Source organism: Trachurus trachurus, assembly GCF_905171665.1.
Source record: "Trachurus trachurus genome assembly, chromosome: 23".
Lineage (NCBI taxonomy): Eukaryota > Metazoa > Chordata > Actinopteri > Carangiformes > Carangidae > Trachurus > Trachurus trachurus.
Genome location: NC_139912.1, coordinates 18,716,288 through 18,738,562, shown reverse-complemented (window position 1 = coordinate 18,738,562; position 22,275 = coordinate 18,716,288). Strand labels below are relative to the sequence as shown.

General features: G+C 42.3%; 1 protein-coding gene across 1 annotated transcript in view; it reads left to right on the top strand.

The window, feature by feature from the left end:
• The first annotated feature begins 5,318 nt into the window (after window positions 1–5,318).
• LOC311006375 (anoctamin-4-like) overlaps window positions 5,319–22,275 on the top strand; it is a 54,426-nt gene continuing 37,469 nt past the window's right edge. The window contains exons 1-2 of the mRNA XM_083999192.1: window positions 5,319–5,539; window positions 10,754–10,828. Of these exons, the coding sequence (XP_083855318.1) occupies window positions 5,320–5,539; window positions 10,754–10,828 (295 nt within the window). The 5' untranslated portion in view covers window position 5,319. The remainder of the gene's footprint in view (window positions 5,540–10,753; window positions 10,829–22,275) is intronic.

Sequence of the window (22,275 nt, the reverse complement as noted above, 5' to 3'; positions counted from 1 at the left end):
ATGAAAAACAGACTTTTGAACCAAATAATCGATTTTCGTGAATAGATAACAGGAGAAGTTACACAATGTCCCTTTAATGAGTACACTGAACAGTTACTGTACAAGGAAGAAAACATAAAAAGATTAAGAGGGAATGTATGTGCAACCTATGCAGCCAGTCACGTCATGCAAGCGCCTGCAGCGTTTGTGTAATTATATAGAATTCCTCTTGGGTTCAACAGAAGTTATGCACTACAGCTTTTAAAGCTTTAAGGACACAGGTTCACGACTGAACAGGCAGAGACATGTGGTGGTAACAGGCCAAATCATTTGTTGAAGAAACTTAAAATGGTGAGGAGGACTGAAGCTGCTGGAGATGAGGAGAAATAATTAGATGTGAGTGGTGGTACGTATACAACAACCTCATTTATTAACAAGAGATGATTCACAATGTCTAAAACCTAACTAGTCTAAGGTATAAGTCACATGGGCTGAAAATAATTTTAAATCCATCCAAACAAAAAAGTGGTCTTGGGCCACTAGTGGGGAGGCAGACTACTGAAAAGTGCCCGGAGGTGCCCCTTCTCACTCACCGTGGGTGCAGCACAGCAATCCATGGCCAACATGCCCCAACAATTATGCCCGGGTGCTCTTAATTATATGCTAAAGGTGTAGGGGCCTCACCAAAGGTGTCTAGCCTCCCATCTTACAGCACCCAGCTGCACCGAAAGAGCAAGAACTGCATACAAAAAGAGGACAAATCCAACTAACCAACAACCCAATTGATCATCAGCCGATTAGGAAAAAAGAATCCAAAATGAGGAACACTCTAACAAACTAAGAGGAGAACTAAACATCCCAAAACCAAGCGAGGCAAAAACAAAAAGGGCAGAAACAAAGGCAAAGGGACAAAACAGGACACAGGGTCAGTGAGCCCTAAAACTACAGGTCTTAAAGAAAAGTGAGGACCCTGGTCTAGTCACCACCTCAAGGTAAAATAGCTATTATGCAGCCACCTACCCCACCCTCCATCAGGAGCCAGGAAGAAGCTGACTGAAACCAGCAGACACCATTTTATACCCTACCTGGTTGGGGGAGGAGTCTCACCTGGGCGCACTACCCACTGTTTAGTTTAGTTTATTAGATCAAGAGAGAAAGGACAATGCATGTTTCTGATAAATATAGCTGTGTTCCAGTTGTGTTTTAGAAAGGTACACACCTGTCTAAATAAGGCCTTACTGCTGAGTGTGTATCAGAGCAAAATGAGATCCATGAGGTCGAAGGAAGTGCCCCAAGAGTTCAGAGACAGAATTGTACTGTAGCAAGGCACAGTAGCAAGGCTTGAAAAATCCTTCCATCAATCTGAAATTGAAGACATTTGGGTCAACCAGGACTCTTCCTGTTGGGGGAGAAGAGCCTTGGTTAGAGAGGTAATCAAGAACCTAAAGATCACTTAACTCTGGTTGAGCTCCAGAGATCCTGTGTGGAGATGGGAGAAAGTTCCAGAAGGTCAACCAGGGACAGGCCTTCATCAGGCCGCTCTGCCACGTTGCCCAGATTGGTGGAGGGCTGTAGCAATGGTTGACCTTCTGGAACTTTTTTCTATACTTTCCATACCCACTATATGTTGGGATTAGTCCATAATTCAAACTAGTCAGCAATGCTAATTAAATATTAAGCAGGTAAAAGCAGTGGTAAATTCCAGTTTCTTAGGGAAAAGGAAAACAGCACTCAACTCCAAGTGCAAAAATTAGACAGGACTTTTGTAACATGAGACAACAAGAGGATTTGCCTGTAAAGCGTTCTGTGAGCAGTGTCTGACAACAAAGAGCAGGCCTATATAAACAGATCCTTTAAATACAAAACCAGATTAGCGGAACCTGGTCTTTGTTTCTAGGATAGATGCTAAAAAACAGGTTTGCTCAGTAATCACCTCTTCTTTCAGCAGCTCTGATTAAATCTTTGTTAAAACTCTCTCGCTTATGCACGGCATCCCTCAAAAACACCCCTAGTGTGTTTCGATATGAAGTCTGAGATGATTCAAAGCCGACACTAAGCACACAGAAGATGACAGACTGTTCACCAGGCAGCAGATGAAGCCCGGCTCAGCTGAGTCTGGTCTCTGCTGGTGAATGTAGAACAGTATAAAGGTCCTCTGCAGCAGCTGAGTTATTATCCGACATATCTGGGCTATTTCCCCTGAGCCAAGGGGCCTTCCTCCACTCTGGTGTTTTCTCCTTCCAAGTATTTAGTAGTGCACTGCCAAGGCTGGAAGCAACAGATTATATACAGTTTCTGGAGTCAGTCATTTAGCTTTTTTACTTGCTCTAATTTGGCTCTGATTTTGCACTTTACTGTAAAGAATGAGTACAGCTCAGCAGCTTTATCTGTCTGCACTGTCTGTGAGATTAATGTCGTTGGTCAACATCATAATATACAGAAGGCATACACCAAATGTTACCGCTTCATCTTTTTAATGGTGTCACACAGCTGGTGTATGTAACTATATAAAATAAAGCTCTGATGTGAGTTGAGGGAACCCTGTCGGTTTCAATCATGCTTTTTGAGGATTTGTTGCAACATATCTTCACCTTATAGGAGAAAAAGTGCCCAAATGATAGAAACAGTATAGCTTAAAGCAGAAGTAAGCAATATTTTTGTGTTAATATAAGTCTTAAATAGTTATATCTTCCGACGGCAATCACTTACATAGAGTGTTTGGACCGAAACACGGGTCTCTCATTCACTCTGCTCTGCTCTGAGCCGAGGAGAAAACCTTTCTCGTATCCTACAAGTTTTATCCAATGAGGAGAGAGAACGGCATGCAGGGCTGTGTGTGCAGCCAAGGGATGTGCCTGAATGTGGTGACGTAGGGACGAGGACCAATAGATCCATGACGAGGGCGGGGGCTGCTAACTCCGTCGGCTGATAAGACTTTATGGTGCGTTCAAGGCAGCCCAGTTCGGAAAAACACGAGTGGGTTGACTGGAACGCTACAAAGTCATAAGTCGTGACTTTAAGCTGTAATTTACGGTTTCAAAAGCCTGCCTGGAACGCAGCATTAGCCAAAACGACCGGATCACTTACTTCTGCTTTAAATGATCACAACCTGCCCCAAACTATTTATACCCGCCCAGTTAAGCGGAAAGTAAAGTGCCCTATTTACTAACACTGGTCACAGCATCTATTCAGTGAGGATTAGTCTGGTGCAGGGAGTCTGGTGAGAAATATTAAACATGGCGTATGTGGAATAAATACTGTAAACAACATATTTAATTCATGACATTTATGTTTCCACAGACACTCTGCTCTGTGATACCATAGGGAAGCCTACAGTACAGTATGTATGACTCCACTTCAGTTTACCATAAATACTAGACATTTTGGTTTTGGTTAAGGTGACATATGTGTGACAACACAAAAAACACCTCAGAAAACAACTCTTTTTATTTTCTGTATCTAGACTGATGATGGTACTGTGGGTTGAACTGTGCTCTGCATCATCCAGCTGCATCACCCGGCCTCTCCTCTCAACAAGCACTGAACATGATCAGATGATGCTGCTGCTGCTGATGGCACTGGTGTTACAGGAAAAAAGAGAGAAAGTAGCATGTTGTGCTGCAGACTTTCAGGACTGCAGTGCTGCAGAAACATATCATTATGTTCTGTGGTTTTTACAGTTTGTCAGTGAAACCACACAGCAGAGTAGAGAAGGGCATTCAGAAGGGGATGACTGCACATTGAGTGGACTCATGCCTGTCAAGTGGTAGTGCTGGCTGTAATAATCTGTATAACACTGACAGTTTTCCATTAGCTCATTTGCCAGATATATCGGTTTGTTTTACTCACTGCTTTGTTTGCCGTCACCATCTAATTCTACTATCTTTGCTTTATTTGAAGTAAAGGTTATGAAAGATTTCATCTGTTGACAGAGGAGGTGGTGTCTCTCAGGAGGTGGAGCAGGTTTAGTTGGTTGTTGGTTGGATCCCTGGCACATCCTTGGGTAAAAGTAAATCCCACTCAGTCTATCAGTGTGTGTATGGTAGAAAAGCATTATATGTGTGGAGGGAAACTGAGTGATAAAGTGATACTTCCAGGTTGATTGGTTGTAAACTGTACATTTCTCTGCCTGTATTTCATTATAACAGCCCCCATGAGACTGGCTGCATTAGGCTAATTATGACAGGAGGAAACGGAAAAGTGTAGCGACTTGGTGTAAGAGACAAAGTCCACATCAGGAGGAAGTTGTGATGGATGGATGAATGTGAGAAAGGTATTAAATTCCCGTTGGAAAGCAGCATTTTCTGTTCTTCTATTCATGAGCGTTCAACAAAGTGAAACACATTGGTATTATTGTAACTATGACAGCAAAGACTGTCTAATGATAAGGACATGCTTTAATACTGGCCATTAAAAGTTGGATCCTCATTATGGTAACTATGACAACTCAGGTCAGTAGCCTACATATGGGTGCTGTTTTATTCCTGTGGGACCTGTATGGTTGTTTATGTTGCATTGCTCATGTAAAGCTTTTGATTAAGACTTAAAGGAGGTGTGTGAGTCAGATTGGTAAAGAGACTAAGTAAATATGGATGGGTTTTTTCAACTGCCCATTTATTAGACCTTTTGATTTTTTTTATCAACCTTTGGTTCCCACTCTATCTTTTATTATAACATTTTTTGTGAAAATGAATGTGCATGTTTGCTATTAACTCACTGTAATGACCTATTTTGTGCCTGTGAAAAATTCACATCTAAAGTGTTTGCCAGTATGTTGATTTACTATTATTAACACTTTAAGAATCAGTAACCGTTTTCCTGTAATTTGATTTGCACTGATCAGCCAACCCACAATCAATACAAATGAATCCTGATTGGTGCTTGGACCAGTCCCACTCCTTTTTACCCACTCAGGAGACAAATTCTCAAACAAGAAGTAAGTCATATTCATGTAGGATAATGCTCCTTTATGCAACTCATGTGCATAACTGACTTTATGCTGTTTTCCTGAAAGTCAGAACAAAAGACCTTATTCTAAGACGTGATCACCTTCTTTACCACCAGTTTTCCCACAGCAACTTAACACTGCGACCTCTCCGCCCACGTGCAGCAGCCACGCCTGCTGCCGTGCGTAAAGACTGCAACATCAACAGTCAACCTGCACGAGCCGAGAGAGGCTGAGCGGAGTTGAGCCCGGTCCGGCGTGCGGAGCCAGATCTGAACGGCGGCAGCGCTGGGGTGGAGTAATGGATGCTGTGGGGATGTGGGGGGGAGAGTTGACGATGCCTTCACACACCGAAGCCATGCGTAATAAGTGTGACCGCCGCCGGTGAGAGGAGGATGCTCGAGCATGAGGCAGGAGCGGCAGACATGCGACTCGTCCGTCAGATCAACACAGGTATGAAGATCCAGGCGGGGGGCGAGCACAGGGGCTGCAGCAAGGTCGGGGAGAACCCGGAGAACCAGGTCATCTGTTTGCAGTGTCAGGACGAGGTGGTGCGGGTTTGTCCGGGAAGTCCGCGCCGCGCCATCGCGACCCGCCTCTCCTCCGGATCCGCAGGTACAGTAAAAGGCATCCGATGCAGCAAATAGATCCACACGCGGCAGGATACACAACTTAGTCAATAAGTCTTTTTTTTTTCTCCCCTCGGTTCGTATCAGCGCTTTCTCTGATGGAGGCTGACATGGGGCTGTGGGGGTCCAAGTGACTGCATGGGACGATAAAAGTCACATAAAGAATCAGAGGAACACCTCATTACCCCACATAACTAACTCCTTTATGAGTTCATGCCATCGGGTTTCAGAGGGAGGTGCAGGGGCCACCAGGGTCTTAAGGAAATTTAATTGAGGTAATTAAATGTAGCAGTTGATTGCAGTTTTCAGTTCCCAGGACAAAGTCTTAATGTAGATGTTCAGATTGGCCAACAGGGTGGGACATAAGTGACTGGTATTAATCCGAAATGCACAGATACAACTCCTAATCTTCCATTTAAACTGAAAAATCTCCACACACTCATAAAGAGGTATCAAAAGTACAATTGTCTGCAGAGGGGAAGATCATGCAGACACACAGCTGCTGCATCACAGTCTTGGACTTCTTCTCTGACACGCACAATAAAACAGCTGTTTATCTCTCATCTTGTGAAGATGTTTCAGTCACTGGAGCCTGCATGGTCCACTGCTGGGATGGGGCGGCCAATTCTGCTGGTGTAATTCATAAAGTAGCTACTGACCTCACTGTGAAGGAAGTGGAGATGGGAAAAAAAATGTTTAACATAACATAAAGCGCCATCTGATGATAAATAATGAACATCATTGGAAGCTGCACAGAGTCTGATAGGATTAGTTTACCCCACACGATGGCTTTCCCGTGGCTTTGGTAATAAATAATACCTTCAGTCTTATCTCCAAACATGTAAGTGAACACTTTCAGTCAGTGATGAATGTGTACGGCGTGCTGCCGCCGCCGCTCCTCTTTGATGCAGCTGTAGGTGTTAGATTAGGGAATAAGGAAATGAGAGTTTTCTATACAAGTTTTTTACAAATTGCTAAATGAGCAGAAGCATTTGTATTCAGTTCCCAGCGAGAGGAGAAAACGTTGAGGTGGTACTGGGCTGCAGTGCCAGGGAGGGCCTTTTCCCTCTGCCGAGACGGATTAATGATTTAACCTCCGTCTCCCCTGATGACTTGGAGCTCCAAATTAGGCCCATAAGTTTCCAGTGTCAAGGTTATTTCACCAATTGGCCATGAAATCTCAGTGATACGCACGCAGCTCTATACCTCATCACACAAGTCAAATAATTCAATACTGTGTATCTACCGAACATTTTTCTTGCGGTATTGATTTCCTACGAGCATGACACAACAAGCCTGTTTACTTGTGGTTCGGTGGACTGAGTGTGAAATTCATCACAGCTGTAGAACTGAACAAACTCATGGTGCAGTGCAAATGGTGCAGAAGGTTACGGTGATTTGTTTAGTAGCTTTATTGTGTATCTGATCTTATTTTGACCTCGTTATCTTAAAGCTGCAATACTCAATATGTCTGTTAACATTGGCTCAGGTGTGTGTCTGATGTCAAAGGTGACAGTGGATTATCACTCTCTTTCCCATTCCCCCTCACTTGTGTGTGTTTTTGTTTTTGTGTCCTTCATATTGTATTGATTTGGCGGCTCACAGCTAGCATGCTTTCAGCTCTCATCAGCACAGTTTCCTGTCACAACAGTGAAACAGCTCTGATAAACCCACAGTCTGTAGTAGGCTACTGAAGGACTGAAGCAATAACCATCCTGGCCACCCTCACTAACAGGCTTGAGGAATATCAGATTACATTTAACAGCAATACGTTAATAGGATACAAAAGAAGGTAACTGTAATCCGTAACATTACAGAACAAAATAAGTAATCAGATTACCGGTATATTGGATGAAAACAGGGATTACTGAGTAGGATTACATTTTTAAAATCAACGCTGAGCACTTGCACAGTGTGCACACATAGGACACTTTACAACATTTTACAACACAACCACACAACAAACCAACACATGGAATCAGTGTGTACCCCAGTTTCCACACACCATGCCGCCTCCGTTGCGGTTTAGCTCCGAGTGTCGGATCAGACATCGGCCACTGCTCCGTCTCTGGAGACCCGAGATCACAAGATCACAAGAGCACTACCAGCTAATGGGATAGCAGCCATGTATAGAGTGAGATAAATGTGACAATAAACAACATATCACTTTGCGTTTTTGAACTTGATTTGCTGTTCTTTTTTTTTCTTAAACTTTCTGTTTGTGTTCTTGTGGAATGGATGTTTTCCATCATAAAATGTTGCAGTTCTCCACCTCCATTACTATTTATTTTCCTCCATGAGGTCCTGTCAGCTTCAGGACCCTCTGACTGACTGATGATGCACGGCTTGTGCCAGTGAGTGTGGCTAGTGTTGACAAAGTGATGATTTAACAATCAAGAGTTTATCCATTGTGCTATATTCTGAAATATACCAAATGCCCGGTGTGTTTGACTTCCTGTTTGGAGGGATCTAATCTATGTGAATTGATGCGTGATGGCTATGTGATCTTCTTAATTTGCATGTCTGGTATTGAAGTGATCCAAAAGATTTGCTAAAAGTAATACGGTGCATTACTTTGATTGTGTGAAACTTAGAGTAAGTTACTGATTACACTGTAATCAGTACTTATAATTGTCCTCCATACACTAGGCCTACATACAGTCACTTCCCGCTTTCTCCAGACATACATTTGAATATTTTTTACTTTATTTTCGCTCTCTCCACTTGTTATTGATTACTCTGTTTTTTATCTCCTCATTTTGCCTATATAACATTGATTATGCACTTTATCTTCTTCTTTTTCAAAGATTTTTTGTTAGCCTTAGAAATCTGTTGTTTTAATTATTGAAAGGGGTGGAACTCTTGTACAAGCCCATTTGGGCTTCGCTCCCTCCTTGCACCATTGAACTTAAATGTGTGCTAAATAAAAAATCAAATCAAATCAAATCAAATTACAGTTTTAAAGTAACCCTCCCAACCCTGCTCACAAACCATCAGACTGCTAAAGCTGTTGTCAGTCACTCCCAAACTCAAAAAAGGGACATTTTCTGGGTCCCACGTAAACTTTCAGTCTGAACCCTACACAGTGAAATCAGTGCAGCTTTGAAGTTAAATAAACTGAGCTGTCGCTGGTCTACAAGATAAACTTGACCATCCAGTGAGATATTGTATGTAGTGGTAGTTTAATGGTGCTACTCTGAGCGAACAGTCATCAGGGAAGATAGTTACTGTGAGTTGCTGCACAAGCCTAATGATTAAAGGGTTAGAGGTTGGAAATGCTGCACTTCAGAACTGCAGACTCAGAAGCAGCCAGATCAAGAAGTGGCAAACAGAAACTCTTGCAGGGTTTAAGGCATTATTCCTCAAACACTGTCAGGAGTAGTAAAGGGTTTTCCTCCTGCTAGTCTTCAAAGGTTATATGGGTTCATTCCCGTTTGACTGCTTGTGTCATGAATTTCATTCATCGTGTCCCATCGTAGTGGAGGGGTTTCGTTCCTCCCTCTCTTATAAATTGGTAGACTAAAGCAGTAAAGCTGACAGAGTCATGGTTTTACTCCACTAACTCTGCCAAGGTCAGGGTTTGTTCCCTGTGTAGCTCAGCATGTGGAGCAGGGCGGTAACATTGCAAGATTAGAGTTTGGTTCCTGTAATGCTGCAGGGTCGTACCCTCTCTCAGGAGCAGCATTAGGTCCAGTGGTTAAGTTGACACTAGAGGTTGGCTAATGGTTTTTTAAAGACCAATGATAATTTGGAACAGGAAAAAGCTCATACTTGATTCTTCTGCTGATATTATCCTACCAACCCATGTGAAAGTCAGACACTGTAGCTCCTTCAGCTGCCATCTTCAATGTGATAAATAAGAAATGATTTCATATAACTTATAGCTAAAATACATTGTTGTATTAAGCTACTGTATCGATCATTCAGTTATATTTTTGTATTTCTGTCAAAAGCTAATAAAATCTACTCCAACTGTTAGTTCAGATCAAGCGCTTTGATTGGACAAAAGACACTTCATAAGTGTTGATATGGAGTACAATATTAGATTTCAGTAAACTTACCAATATTAATATGGGAAATAGCATTTGAATTAAATGATGTTTGCTTGTCAGATGAGAATACCTCAGTGCACACCTGAGTCCTTGGGCCACAGCCAGTGCAGTGCTACAGTACATCACTACCTCTCATATAATATTAAGTGACTCATTCAAGTTGCATGTATATTCAAGTGCATATTAAAGAGTTCAGAATAAGTTGGAAACAAATGTTTTCATCACAGATGCTTTATGGGTTTCTTTTCAGGAAAGAAAATAAAAACAGTGTAATTCTGCAGACACACATTGCATCAAAGAAGCAGCCATAGTTGTATTTAAAAGGTGATCACAGTGACGTCAGTCAGCAAATTTTATACCATCAGCAGAAGCCTCGTGAATAGACCTAAACTGCTTTTGTAAAACCATTTTGTGACACAGAATTGAATCAAACATTGAGTTAATATTCTTTTTTAACAATGGGTGATGTATTATGTTCCGCATCGACCAGGACAGTTTACAAGTTACATTGTTATATTCAGAAGACTTTTCCTCCTCTGTCTGCATTGTGTCCAGGACAAATGTTGTGGACAGATATAAACTGAAGACAGGTTAGATAAGACAGGTTTATAGATTTGCTATAAAATCAGCTGTTCCAGTGTTTATCAAAGGTTTAGCCTTTATCCAACCTCTTCACCACAGTCATTTATTGGGATTTTTTTCATTACACAAAAAAATCTATTTTGCAGTTAAAGTGTAAATTGTACATTGATTCTGCCACTTCTCTTTGGCTCTCTCATTAATACTCACACGGACACTGATATCTGGAGAAAGATTTGATCAGATATGACTTTTGGTCCATAGTTCTGCTAGGTTTCAATGTAGTGCATAATTAACTGTATAACATAGAGTTACATTTTATTTAAAATATAAATCATCTCAGGTACGCAATGACAATAAGTTGACTGAATGGCGCCTCAAAGCAATAAAGTTTGCTATGTCCCTAGTGACTGATGGAAGCCAAACATTTTGCCCATACACATTCATTACAAAAGCAATGGCTTTAAAATGAAATACTGTTCACCTGTACTAGAAATCAATGCCTTTGTTTGAAGTTGCTTTGAATGAATTGACACCCCACCTCATGTGTGATCTCTCTCCTGTCACAGACCGTGAGCCCAGCAGCAGCAGCTACAATGTCTCTTCAGGAACCTTCTACAGCTGCGTCAGTCAAATCACCATCGGTAAGTGGCTTGGGGTTTAAAAATAAAACATAAAAAATTCTTGCAGAGAATGCACATGCACACTGTTCCACTGATCGACAGTTCATGTCCCTCAAAAATACCTCTGGGTCTGCTCCATCTACTGGAGCTCAATCATCCAGCTGTATGTTCACTATCAGCCACTGCGTTCCTCTAATGACTGTGATCACAAGTCAGTCTCAGTCCAGACCGTTCTGCTCTGTGGTTCTCTGAAGGAGGAACAAGCTGCCAGAGTCTATGAGAGCAGGACGTCCTTCAGGACTCTGTTAAAGACTCACAGAGAGCACCTCCTCCCCAACACCTCTAAAGCATAGTTTATGCTCCTGCATCAGTTCAACGCCGTAAATATGCTGGTACCTCGACGCCGTCGTGCACCTTTGAAGTTCTGCATCGAGGGAATGCGTTGCTGTGCAATTCACCACCATCCCACTAGGGAGTGTGGATTCAGAGGGGTCGTTTGTGAAACTTTGTTTAATTTCCAGGCGCAGTGGGTGCTTTGGGGTTGGAGCTGATTGATGTTGAACTACAAATGCTTTTATTGCAAATCTTGATTCGCAGACGAAGGAGAAGACTTTTGAGGAGGCGGTCGGTACGCCCACTGAACAAATCAACACAGAGGACGGGCACATTAGCCACGCCGGGAAAGCTAACTGCCAGAAATTACATTCTGAGTGGACCAATCAAAGCCCTTGCAGTCTGCGTCGCCTCGATGCGTAGTTGGACATTTTTAGAGGTGCACATCAGGTGACAGCATAGGGGTAAATAAATCAGCCTGAACACACTAACATGAATAACTCACACGTACCCTGCACTTCTTCACCTGATCTCGATAGATACAGTAGATTGAATAGCACCTTGACTGCTTACTTCAAGGTCAAGGTGTGTTACTCAGAAGCGTAAGCTGCTTTTGATAAAAGTAACTCAGTCCACACAGACCAAAGCTCCCAACTACATTTTATTAAGGCCTGAAGTCAAGTAAGTGAACAAACAAACCAGCTCCATCTGCATTGTTCATTTTTGGGACTAGCTGGGAATTGGAGGTGAAGTCAGAGACACTGCCAAGATGGCAACAGTGGGGCAGCTCCCTCCACATGGCACCTTTTAAAGACAATCTCCTGTGATGGTATCCATTACAGTCAGACAGTCAGTTCCAGGTGTTGGGAAGTTCCACACCATGGAGCCATTGTAGCTCCAGAGGAAGCTTCTCCAAATCTGACAAACTCTCTCAAGCGATGTCACTTGAGAGAGTTTGACAATGAAGAAAAACCTGTTTGTGTTAGAAAGCAGTGAGCTTCCCAGGCTACGCTAGCTGCTGCTAGCACAACAGACTGTCAAGTTGTGGGTGATGCAGCTGCCAGGCTTTGATGAGGAAGAAGAGTGTGTGGAATAAAAAAGAGGATATCTCTCTTTACAAAAAAACCTGTCCATCATGAGTCTGTCAGTCACAACCGGCACTGCTTTTTTTGGGGGGGTGAGGCAAGTTTGTTTATTCAGCACCAAGCAGACATAACCAACTCAAAGGGCAGAGGCATGGAAATGTACATTCAAAATAGAACATCAACATGTTGTTTAGAATAGCATTTGAGAACATGAGTGAATGAATAAAAATAATGAAAAATTATGATTGAATAAAATTGTCACAACAGAACCTCTTTTCCTGATGGACACAAACAGACCACAGATTTTTATCAGCAGTGTAAAGCCTCTTTCAGCTGCACCGTGACATTTTCCATTTTCCATTTCCTCCTCACTGGAGGAAACTTACTGTAGTAAGAAATAACATAATTTACTATTTGTCAATAATATCATATTCATTATCTACACCACTTGTAAGCCCACTCTCTTGGTGGTGGTCCAGGCCCAACTCTGCAAGCGGTTGATTGACATGGGGGTGTCATCAGAGATGGGTCCCTGGTCCAGTGAATGTAACAAGAAGCTTTTCACTAAAGACAATTTATTTGAACTAAAAGATGAGACAAAAGAGCAGGTTCAGCTATGAAAGCAGAGCATGTGTGAGTGGCTCATGTTCTGTGGAGGCGTCGTATCTGTTGATGGAAAAGATGATACCAAAAATAAATGAATGTCAGCAACTAAGAGGGGAGATTGAGAGAGCTCCTGGACCAGCTTTTATAGCCTGGAAGGCCCAGGTGAACCACATCAGCTGACACACACACACACACAGACCCGTCAATCAATAGAGAGCTGGAACGAGTCCTATATACCCAGGAACTGAATTAGCATTTTAGCTCTTCCTGCTCCTTTGTCTCGAAGGATGTCTTGATTTTTGTCTAAAATAAGGTCTGTGTTTTCTCTCAGATTTTTATCCTACTAGAGACAGGGCCGTTGTATAGTGGAGAAAGGTGATGATAATTGTAGGGGCCCAGCGCCCAGTAGGGCCCACAAAAAAACCCAGTAGTCTAATCTTTGTATGACTGAATTATTCTGCATAAGACCCTGACTAATACTCATAGTAATGCTGCATTAGCATCAAAACAAAGTAGGCTAAATAAAAAATGATAATACATTTGTAGTCTAAGAAAAAAAGTGGAAAAGTCAGGGGCCCACTTTAGTATTCTTTCAGGGGGCCCAGAATTCCTAGCAACGGCCCTGACTAAGAAACATCAGTACTCCTGATTCCCACTATGAATCGTAGTTCATGGTACTCTGGTTGAGAAGAGAAACTGTCTGCTACGTCGTTCCCCGAGAAGCACAGTAGCTTACGTGAATTTGTTGCCGCCGTCAGTGTCGGTGGTGTTGCCGGTAGCGGTGCCAAGCAAAGCTCCAGAGCTCGAGCTCTGAAGGGGAGGCTGGCCGGCTGTGCGGCCCAGCACAGGGCGCTGGTATGTGGGTGAGAGGAGCAGAGAGACTGGGCTTGAGCTCAGTCTCTGGAGCTCAGCGGAGCTGCGGTGTACCAGGACCACGGTGTTCCTACCCGCACAGGAAAGTTACAGAGTGCAGTTGCAGCCGACGCAACCCCGCTCAGGCTGCAGCAGCGGCACGATTCATCCTATTAACCGTTTTTCTAACTGAGTTTAGAAACATTATTTAAAGGTCAAAAAACGACATAGTCAGGCTTTAATCTCTTAAAAAAAAAAGTCTGGTTGCTAACAAGTGTCTAAATGAGACTACAGGGGTTGTTAGGGACATTAAATGTCATCACAGTGAACATGTAAACTGATCTAGTCATCAGTCCACTGTTACAGCCTCAAACACATCATGAAGTGGCTGATCGTGAAGATGATCCTGCTGAACTACCCTCTCAGTGTCATACTCTGTTAAAGCAGATATCAGTGGAATGTTTTTGTTAATATAAGTCCTAAATAGTCCTATTTTCCGTCAGCAATCACTTACATGAAGTATTTCAGCCTAAACACGAGTCTCTCCGTCACTCTGCTCTGCTGTAACCCGAGGAGAAAATTTTCCTTGTGGGATACAAGTGTTATCCAATGAGGAGAGAGAACGGCATGAAGGGCTGTGTGTGCAGCCAAGGGATGCGCGTGAATGTGGTGACGTAGCACGAGGACCAATTGATGCCTGACAAGGGCGGGGGCTGCTAACTCATGGTGCGTTCAAAGAAACTCGTACTTTGTGTTTTTCCTTCCTGTGAAGTCATACCAGTTCGATCTGGTACGAGTTCACGGGTCGGAAGTTATGAGTGGCCGTTATAGGGAACTTTCACAGACAACAGGATGGTAAAAACACGAGCTACGGGTTACCTGGAACGCTACCAAGTCGTAGTTGTGACTTGAAGCTGTAACTTACGGTTTCAAAAGCCTGCCTTGAACGCAGCATTAGCCGAAACGGCCGTGAAGCTGATATCTGCTTTAATTTTATCCAAAAGACACTGGAAACATGCCACTTAGATTTCAGTTGAGGGAACCAAGGTGGTGCTACTGTAACTGCAGGGTTAAACTCCAGAAATACAAAAATACATCCTCCCTGCAGATCTTTTGTCTCCTGAGATGATTCAGGAAAACCCCCCAAGACAGTCACGATCTCTATAGGCACTATGATATGCACAGCTTTGTACAAAATGACTGTGCACATTACAAGGTACTGCAGATGTGTCATAAAAACAGCAGTAACATTTCAGAGCTCACTGCTGAGCTGTATTCTTAAATTATAAGCTCCCTGACAGCAGGCCTGAGGGGATGACAGAAAATTAAATATTTCCTTTGACATGTTAACTCTGTGTGTGCGTCTAGGGTTCTCCAAAGCAAATAATGCATTGCTGATTAAGCTGTCCCAAACTGCTCTCCTGACTGCCACAGTGCTGCAGCCTCCTGCCATTTGCAATATTCAGACTGTGCCTTTCACTTTTTTTTTTTTTTTCGATGACTGTTACAGCGGTGCCTGTTTAGTGAGAGAAGCTGGAAGCTTGATGCTGTGACAGTGAAGACTCAGCCTGAGGGTTCAGCTCAGGTTGTGCTGCTGCTGCTGCTGCTGCTGCATGCAGGTGTCCCTCTATTCTTCTGTGCTAAATTTAAAAAAAAAAGAAAGAAAAAAAAAACTAATGAAGTGCTGAGGGAGAGCTTTGGTCCGCTGAGACTCGCCCTCCTGGTTTTTACAAAGGGAAAGATCTATAGTCTCTGCACTGTGAGATCAAAAGGAGCTGGTGTGCTGCCTGTGATTTAAAAGCCCCCCGTCCTTGTTTGAGAGGAAAATACTCGTCAGCATCATTGTAGGTTCTTAAAAGTTCTAATCGATTGTAATTGTCCATTAATTCCAGCCTCTCTCATTGTTGTAGGAATTTGCTGCATCTGTGCGGCTGATAGACAGACAGAGCTGATCTTCAGCCTGTGGCACCAATTCACTGAAGGATGACGTGAGAAACAAATGCAGCATGTTGTAATCTGTGCAGCGCCGACTGACTCTACATTCATACAGCCGAGAGCTCAATTTAGGCCTCCGCAATATTATTTGATGTTTCGACATTTTGCCACAACTGATTGAATTCATGTTTGAGAGCTGGAGGAGCAGAGCTGTGCTGACTCTGTGCTTTTTGGTTTATCAGCTTTATTGTGTGAGTTACTGAAGAATCATAGCAGCTTCAGACTGTGTATAAAACATTTATTGACAGTCTTACAGATGTCTTGGTACACTGCACAGTACCTACAGTTTTTAATCACTCCAGCTCTATTGTACTTTTAAACTTCAGCAGCTGTTCAGTCTGATTCTACTCTTAATACAGTATCAGGGTTTAAAAGGGAAGATAAATAACTGGAATGGCAAACTGAGACCTAGGAAGCAGAGTGATTCCATGAAGCTGTAAAATGCTGCTCTGTCTCCAAATGACCTCAAAATGACGGATCAAATGACAAATCTCATTGTCGGTGTCCAGCCATGTTTCTATTGTAGTTTTGTGCAAAATAGGAAAAGTGCTTTTTAAAAAAAAAATCAACAAAACTCAGTGGTAAATGGTCTGTTTCCATCAAGTGATGTTATTTGATTAAAACTTTATTTAACCTTCCCGGCAAGCTGAAAACAACAAGAGGTCACTGCACATTTCACAATTCAAAAGTACAAACTCAACTTAGCTGTAAAAATACAAAATCTACAAAATGTGTCCAGTCAGTTATTGATGGTATTGTGTAAATGTTATTTGTTTTTTTCCATGCTTTAGCTAGAGGTGGATTTACCACATCCAGGATAATCATCTCCAGTGGTGCAGGTTGCTGCTTCTAAATGTCACCAGCCAATTGGAGGAGATGCCCTGATCCTCTCTTGACTGAAAGATCCAGTAAAAAAGTAGCAGTTTGGGTAATGGCTGTTAGCAATGACTGCTTTGTTGTGACATCACAAAGTTACCAAAGTCCTGACAGCTGGTTTTTAGGTGCAGATTCTGAATACAGACTGTGTGAATTTCTCTGTGGACTGAGGCTTTGATATTTTCACAGTATTAATATAGAACCTAGAGCTGCTTTATGGACATCTACCTTTATACTGTATGGAGCTTTAATACAAACATCTACCTTTATACTGTATGGAGCTTTAACACAAACATCTACCTTTATACTGTATGGAGCTTTAACACAAACATCTACCTTTATACTGTATGAGATCTTCAAGTCTAATATTTGACTGTATGTGTGCTCCACTACTGCTGCTCTGTTGACAGTGACTTCTGAAGTATCTGTTTATTTTGCCTCCATCCTCCTCCAACCTTCAGGACCTCCGCTGACAGTCTCTCTATGATTATTGTTGACACTCAGCTCAAACCTGTCACTGCACAGAGCAGTGTGTGGCCCAGATACCTGCACCTGCATTTTGTTTCCTTACCTCTGAGGGCGTTAGGAAGTGGAGGAGCTACATATCTGGGCCTCTCTCTCCTCAGAGAGCCACGTGCGCACTTTTTTCTGATGACTGCGACATAGATATTGCTTAGAACACACTATGTCCGAAAAGGCTGCCGTGAGTTTTGGAGGTCGTTCGGATACATGCCAGGTGTAGATTACCGCCTCCGCCTCCTCCCGCCTTTTCAGGTGACTTTCATGGGATGTTGAAGATCGCTGCGCTCAATGTTATTCTTAAAGTCATTTAAAAGGAAGAAGCTGTAGTCAGTTAATGACTGTTCTGAATAGACTTTTTAAAAAAAACTTTATCAACTTTATACTTCAGTATAAATTGAACACATGTGCTGCCAGAGCTGAGAAGGTTTTGTTACTTGATGAGAGATTTCATTGCTTCTGTGTTGGTGTGTGCACCGTCTATGAAGACATTTCATTGTTGTTTTATTGGTAATACACAACATCCCCTCGGTGATGCTTCCCACTCACACTGGTTGTTGTGGGTGTCTGCTCCATATTCCTTTGCTGCTAATAGCTGAAACACAAATAAAATAATAGTGTTGGGGCGTAGAGTGGTGCAGTGGGTTGAGCAGGCGCCCCATATGCAGAGGCTATAGTCCTCACTGCAGTTGGCCCCAGTTTGAATCCCGCATTGGGTGGCCCTTTACTGCATGTCATTTCCACTCTCTCATCCTCCCCATTTCCCGTTTCTCTCTCTACTATGCTATCAAATGAAGGCAAAAATGAAATAAATAAATAAATAATAGTGATAATATTTATTCTCAGTGTTTCTGTTCTCCCCAGCAGAGTCTCAGAGGCAAAATCAGTTTTCCCTAAAGCTTTGATTTTCAGTTCCATTCCAAATTAACCCTGTCCTTTAGTTCTGCCAGACATTTGTCAACAGTGGTTTGTATTAGAAAAACTTTAAATTTGTAAACAAGGGTTAAATCTTTTTTTCTTTTTCTTTTTTGGCATTTTTTTTTCTTTCTTTTTTTGCCTTTATTTGATAGCACATAGTGAGATAGACAGGAAAGGGGGAATGACATGCAGGAAAGGTCTTCACAACGTGGGATTCGAACTAGGGACTGTAGCCTCTACATGGGGCGGCCGCCTAAACCACTGCGCCACGCACCGCCCCAAACAAGGGTTAAATCTGACCCTTAATCAAAGCAGAGCTCAATAGGGTCATCTGATCTGATGACCTTATATTATGGATGATCTTGACCTCTAATCGTTACATGGCGGTGCTAGATTTATGTTCCTTCCTACCTAGACCATGTAACGCCTAGCCTGCAGCTGGAGACAGTGGTGATCACACTGCAGAACAAAGACCCCTGTCACCAGCTAGAGTCCAAGACGGTGGAGTTCCCCTCCAGGCATGCAGGGGACAGAAAGCAGGACGAGCTGGGGGCAGCAACTTAACGTTCTAATTAAAACTTAAATACTTAAAAACCAAGTAAAAGGACGATTGGTTGCGCCTTCGATTTGTGATTTTCTTTAGGGGCAGTGTGTTGTCTATGAGAGGAAGGCAGACATTAGCAGAAAATCACCATCATCATCATGTAGAAACATTGATCAGGAATGCTCTGTGTAATTATTCTGGAGTATAATAATGAAGCTTCTGTGACCTGCAGGTTCCTACCCATGTTATTTATTCCTGTTAGGTTCAGTGATGTTCACAGTACATAATTCCAGCTTAGTTCTAGCCTAAGCCATTGTAATTTGTAACCATAAAGTAAAAGACAAATAAGAAATTCCTCAGCATAGCAATAGTTTGATGTGGATTAAATCAAGTCTCAGTGTGTTATGGTTCATTTGATTAAAGAAGAGAAGTTGTTTGTGTCTGTTCATCGCTTAAAGTGGAGAAAAAACCTCTGCTCCAGGCCGAATGTGTTGAATGAATGAGCTGTTGTTGGATGTTTTTAATTTAGAAAATGAAAGAGTCCAGAGCTTACACTGCAGATCTTATGGCAGAGATGAAGCAGGCTGCAAAGGCTTTTTGAAATCTCATAATAAGTGATATTTTCACTCATTTTAACACACAGATGTAGGGCTGTCACAGTCATGAAAGTTTAGTTGACGATTAATTGCCGTACAAATAATTGTGATTAACGATTTAATTGTCTTTTTCTGATCATTTTTTGCCACTATTATAGTATAAGACTGAACATAGTTTAATAACATACATACACCTTATGAAGAAGATGAAGAGCCATCTATTGGCTGTGCAACTAAATCCATGATGATAATGTCAATAGAGAATGTGAAGTTACGTTACGCCGTGGGACGTTGGGCGCCATCTTTGGAGGATCGCGAATGTAAACACTTGCTCCCTAAAAAAAAGTTCCCCAAAGTCGCTAAAAGTAATCATGGTGGGACAGCTGCTGCGTAAAAAAATGCCACAGTAGTATATGCACTAATACCAAAAACGAGATAGTTCACGATGTCTGGATAAGCCAGTGGAGGGAGTAAATCTGGGTCTTGAATCCAGTCCCCACTCTCTGTTTACATTTGCGTTCCTCCAAAGATGGCGCCGACGTCCCACAACGCAAAGCGGCGTGACGTCAGCTTTACATTCTCTATATACGACAAGGAAACAGTGATGGAAATGTAACATTTCTGTTAGTTTCATCCAGCTGTTTTTATACCAATGGAAACCATTTGGAACCATCAAGTAAAATGAATTAATCGTGACAGGCCTACACAGATGTTTAGGAACCTCGGGGTGTGCAGTCATTTACTGTGCACCATTAGCCATATTCACAGCTTCGCCAACTTTGCTAAACGTCATCACTCGGGTTGGGAAGACTCAATGCCGTCACATAACAACCGCTGAGCTATTTAACGTTCCAGTGTTCACCACAACATCTGATATCAGCTTAAAATACAAGCGTGTTAGCATCTTCCAGGCTTGAATAACCTGACATGTATCTCGGGTGTGTGTTGACTGTCCACAGTTTTACTGCTTTCCTATCTTACATTACATTAGTAAGGGTGTCATATCAACATTGGCGTTACCGTTACCGTTACAGTTGCAGCTAACACGCCAGCTAACGTAATCAAATCACCCACCCCGAGTGATGATGTAAGGAAAGATGGCGACGCTGTGAATATGGTCAATGACTGTTTTTGTTTATAAAGTTCCACACAGCAAAGAATGTTTGTTTCTGTATAATTTGCAGGAGAACAGTGAGATTTTTCTTGCCAGAAAGTGTTGTACGAGACAAAGTCTCCTCAGGGAGAATAAAGACCTTCTCAGTGCTCTAGTTTTTGCAAGTGCTGACTTGTGCACAAACATTATTTTTGGGGACGCCCAGCTGAAGGTGTTTGCGCTCCACTGTGTGAAAACCCCTTTTATTCTTTGAGGAATTGGAGGCTGTAAAACAGCTGTGATGAGATGCGCGGCTCAGGATTTATCCTGCAGCTGCGAGTGCAGAGCGAGGAGCGAGCGTCGAGTCTGAGAGGCTGCCAGGCGTTCCTCCACTCTGCTATTGATCGGCCTGTGTTTGTTCATTGCTGATGTTCCTCTGAAATATGCTTGGCTTTGTGTTTCACAGGAAACCAGGGGTGGGGGAGTTGAGTTCCTTTGTCCCACCTGGCCCCCCGGTGTGTTACATAACAAGAATGTGCAGAAAATCCTAAATTTCCATAAATACTACATCAAGTCAGGTCTAAAAAACAATTCAGAAGAACTAGACCTATGTTTCATATGTTGTCGAGTTGTGTTTTTACATGTTTTCATCAATTCTCAAACCAAAGATCTTAATTGTAGTTATGTTCCATTTCATTGGTCGCTTGGCAATGACATCATATCCTGTGTGTCAGTGTTGTGTACACCTTGGTGGGTCTTTTTTTAAGATGAGGTGAGGTGAGAGTGGTTCTGACTTTCAATTCCCAGCAGAGTCAAGGTTTATAAAGTCTAGACTGTGTGAGCAGAGTAAACAGACACACAAATCAGGGAAACAGAGCAGAGAGAACAGCAAAGCAAATATGATCTCCAGAAATGAGGTTCGCATCGGCCGGTGGCAGAGCCAGTTTAAAGTGGTGGTGCAAGTGATGGACAGGACCACTGGCAGTGGCTTGAAACTTTTAATTCAGCAGAGTACTGTATTTAATGTAACAACACACAGCCAGATGTAAATGCCAATTAATTCAGTCTGAAGGTAATCTTCTCTTTTAGATGATTTGTAGCGTTTGTCTCAGTTAAAAAGATGCCAAAGTTCTAGAGAGGAGCTTAAGAAAACAGACTGTGACCAACTGTATTTTAAACAATTGGTAAATGCACTAAGTGTTGATATGTGAATGATACAAATTGTGTTTTGACAAAAGTTGTTGTGTGAAGAATATTTCTTCTCAAAGTAGGATTTCCAAAGTCATTAGTGAATTCACTGGAAAAAGATATTATTGCAATATTAAAAAATATGCTGCAGTAGGCTATATTGCGATTTATTAGCTTTCCGCTGCAGATGATTTCTCCAAATTAAAATTTTGTGAACATCTATTTTCTCGAATAAGATTAACTTCTTAGTCCGTTCAGATACTTGGGATCCGTGTGTTGATACAGTATTGCCATGCAAAGTATCACAATACTATACTGTATCGATGTTTTCCCCCACCCCTATTTTCCCAAAATGCATTTAATTCAAGTCATCAGTGAGGGAAACCTGAGAGAAAAGTTTGAAACCAAAGATAATTAACAGTGTCAGTTTGCCATGATTTGTTTAAACTAAAGGAAGAAACAGAATTGTTGGCCATTTTTTTTCTGCCTGTCAAAGACACCTGGCGACTCGGAGCTGATCCGAGGTCTGTGACCGGTCTCAGAGGCCTCGTGAAACAGAAAGCGAGGACTGCTGAGGTGAAATCGAAGGCCGGGCGGAGACGAGCCGAGCTGCTTCAGCAGTCTGCAGGGAAACTGGCAGTTTGCTCTTCTTCTGTCAACCAGGGATAAAAGAAGGAAGCTAAAGAGCCGTGTAGCCTGCTGTCTGATGGTCCAGTACACATCTCCTCCTTCAACTGGACAATCACTCATTATCAAATTAATATGAATTGTAATAGAAAACTTTATTGACCAGCCAAAGCAGGACATCTGTCTTTGGTCTCACCCAGTTACATAAAAAAAAATAGACTTGACATAAGACAAAT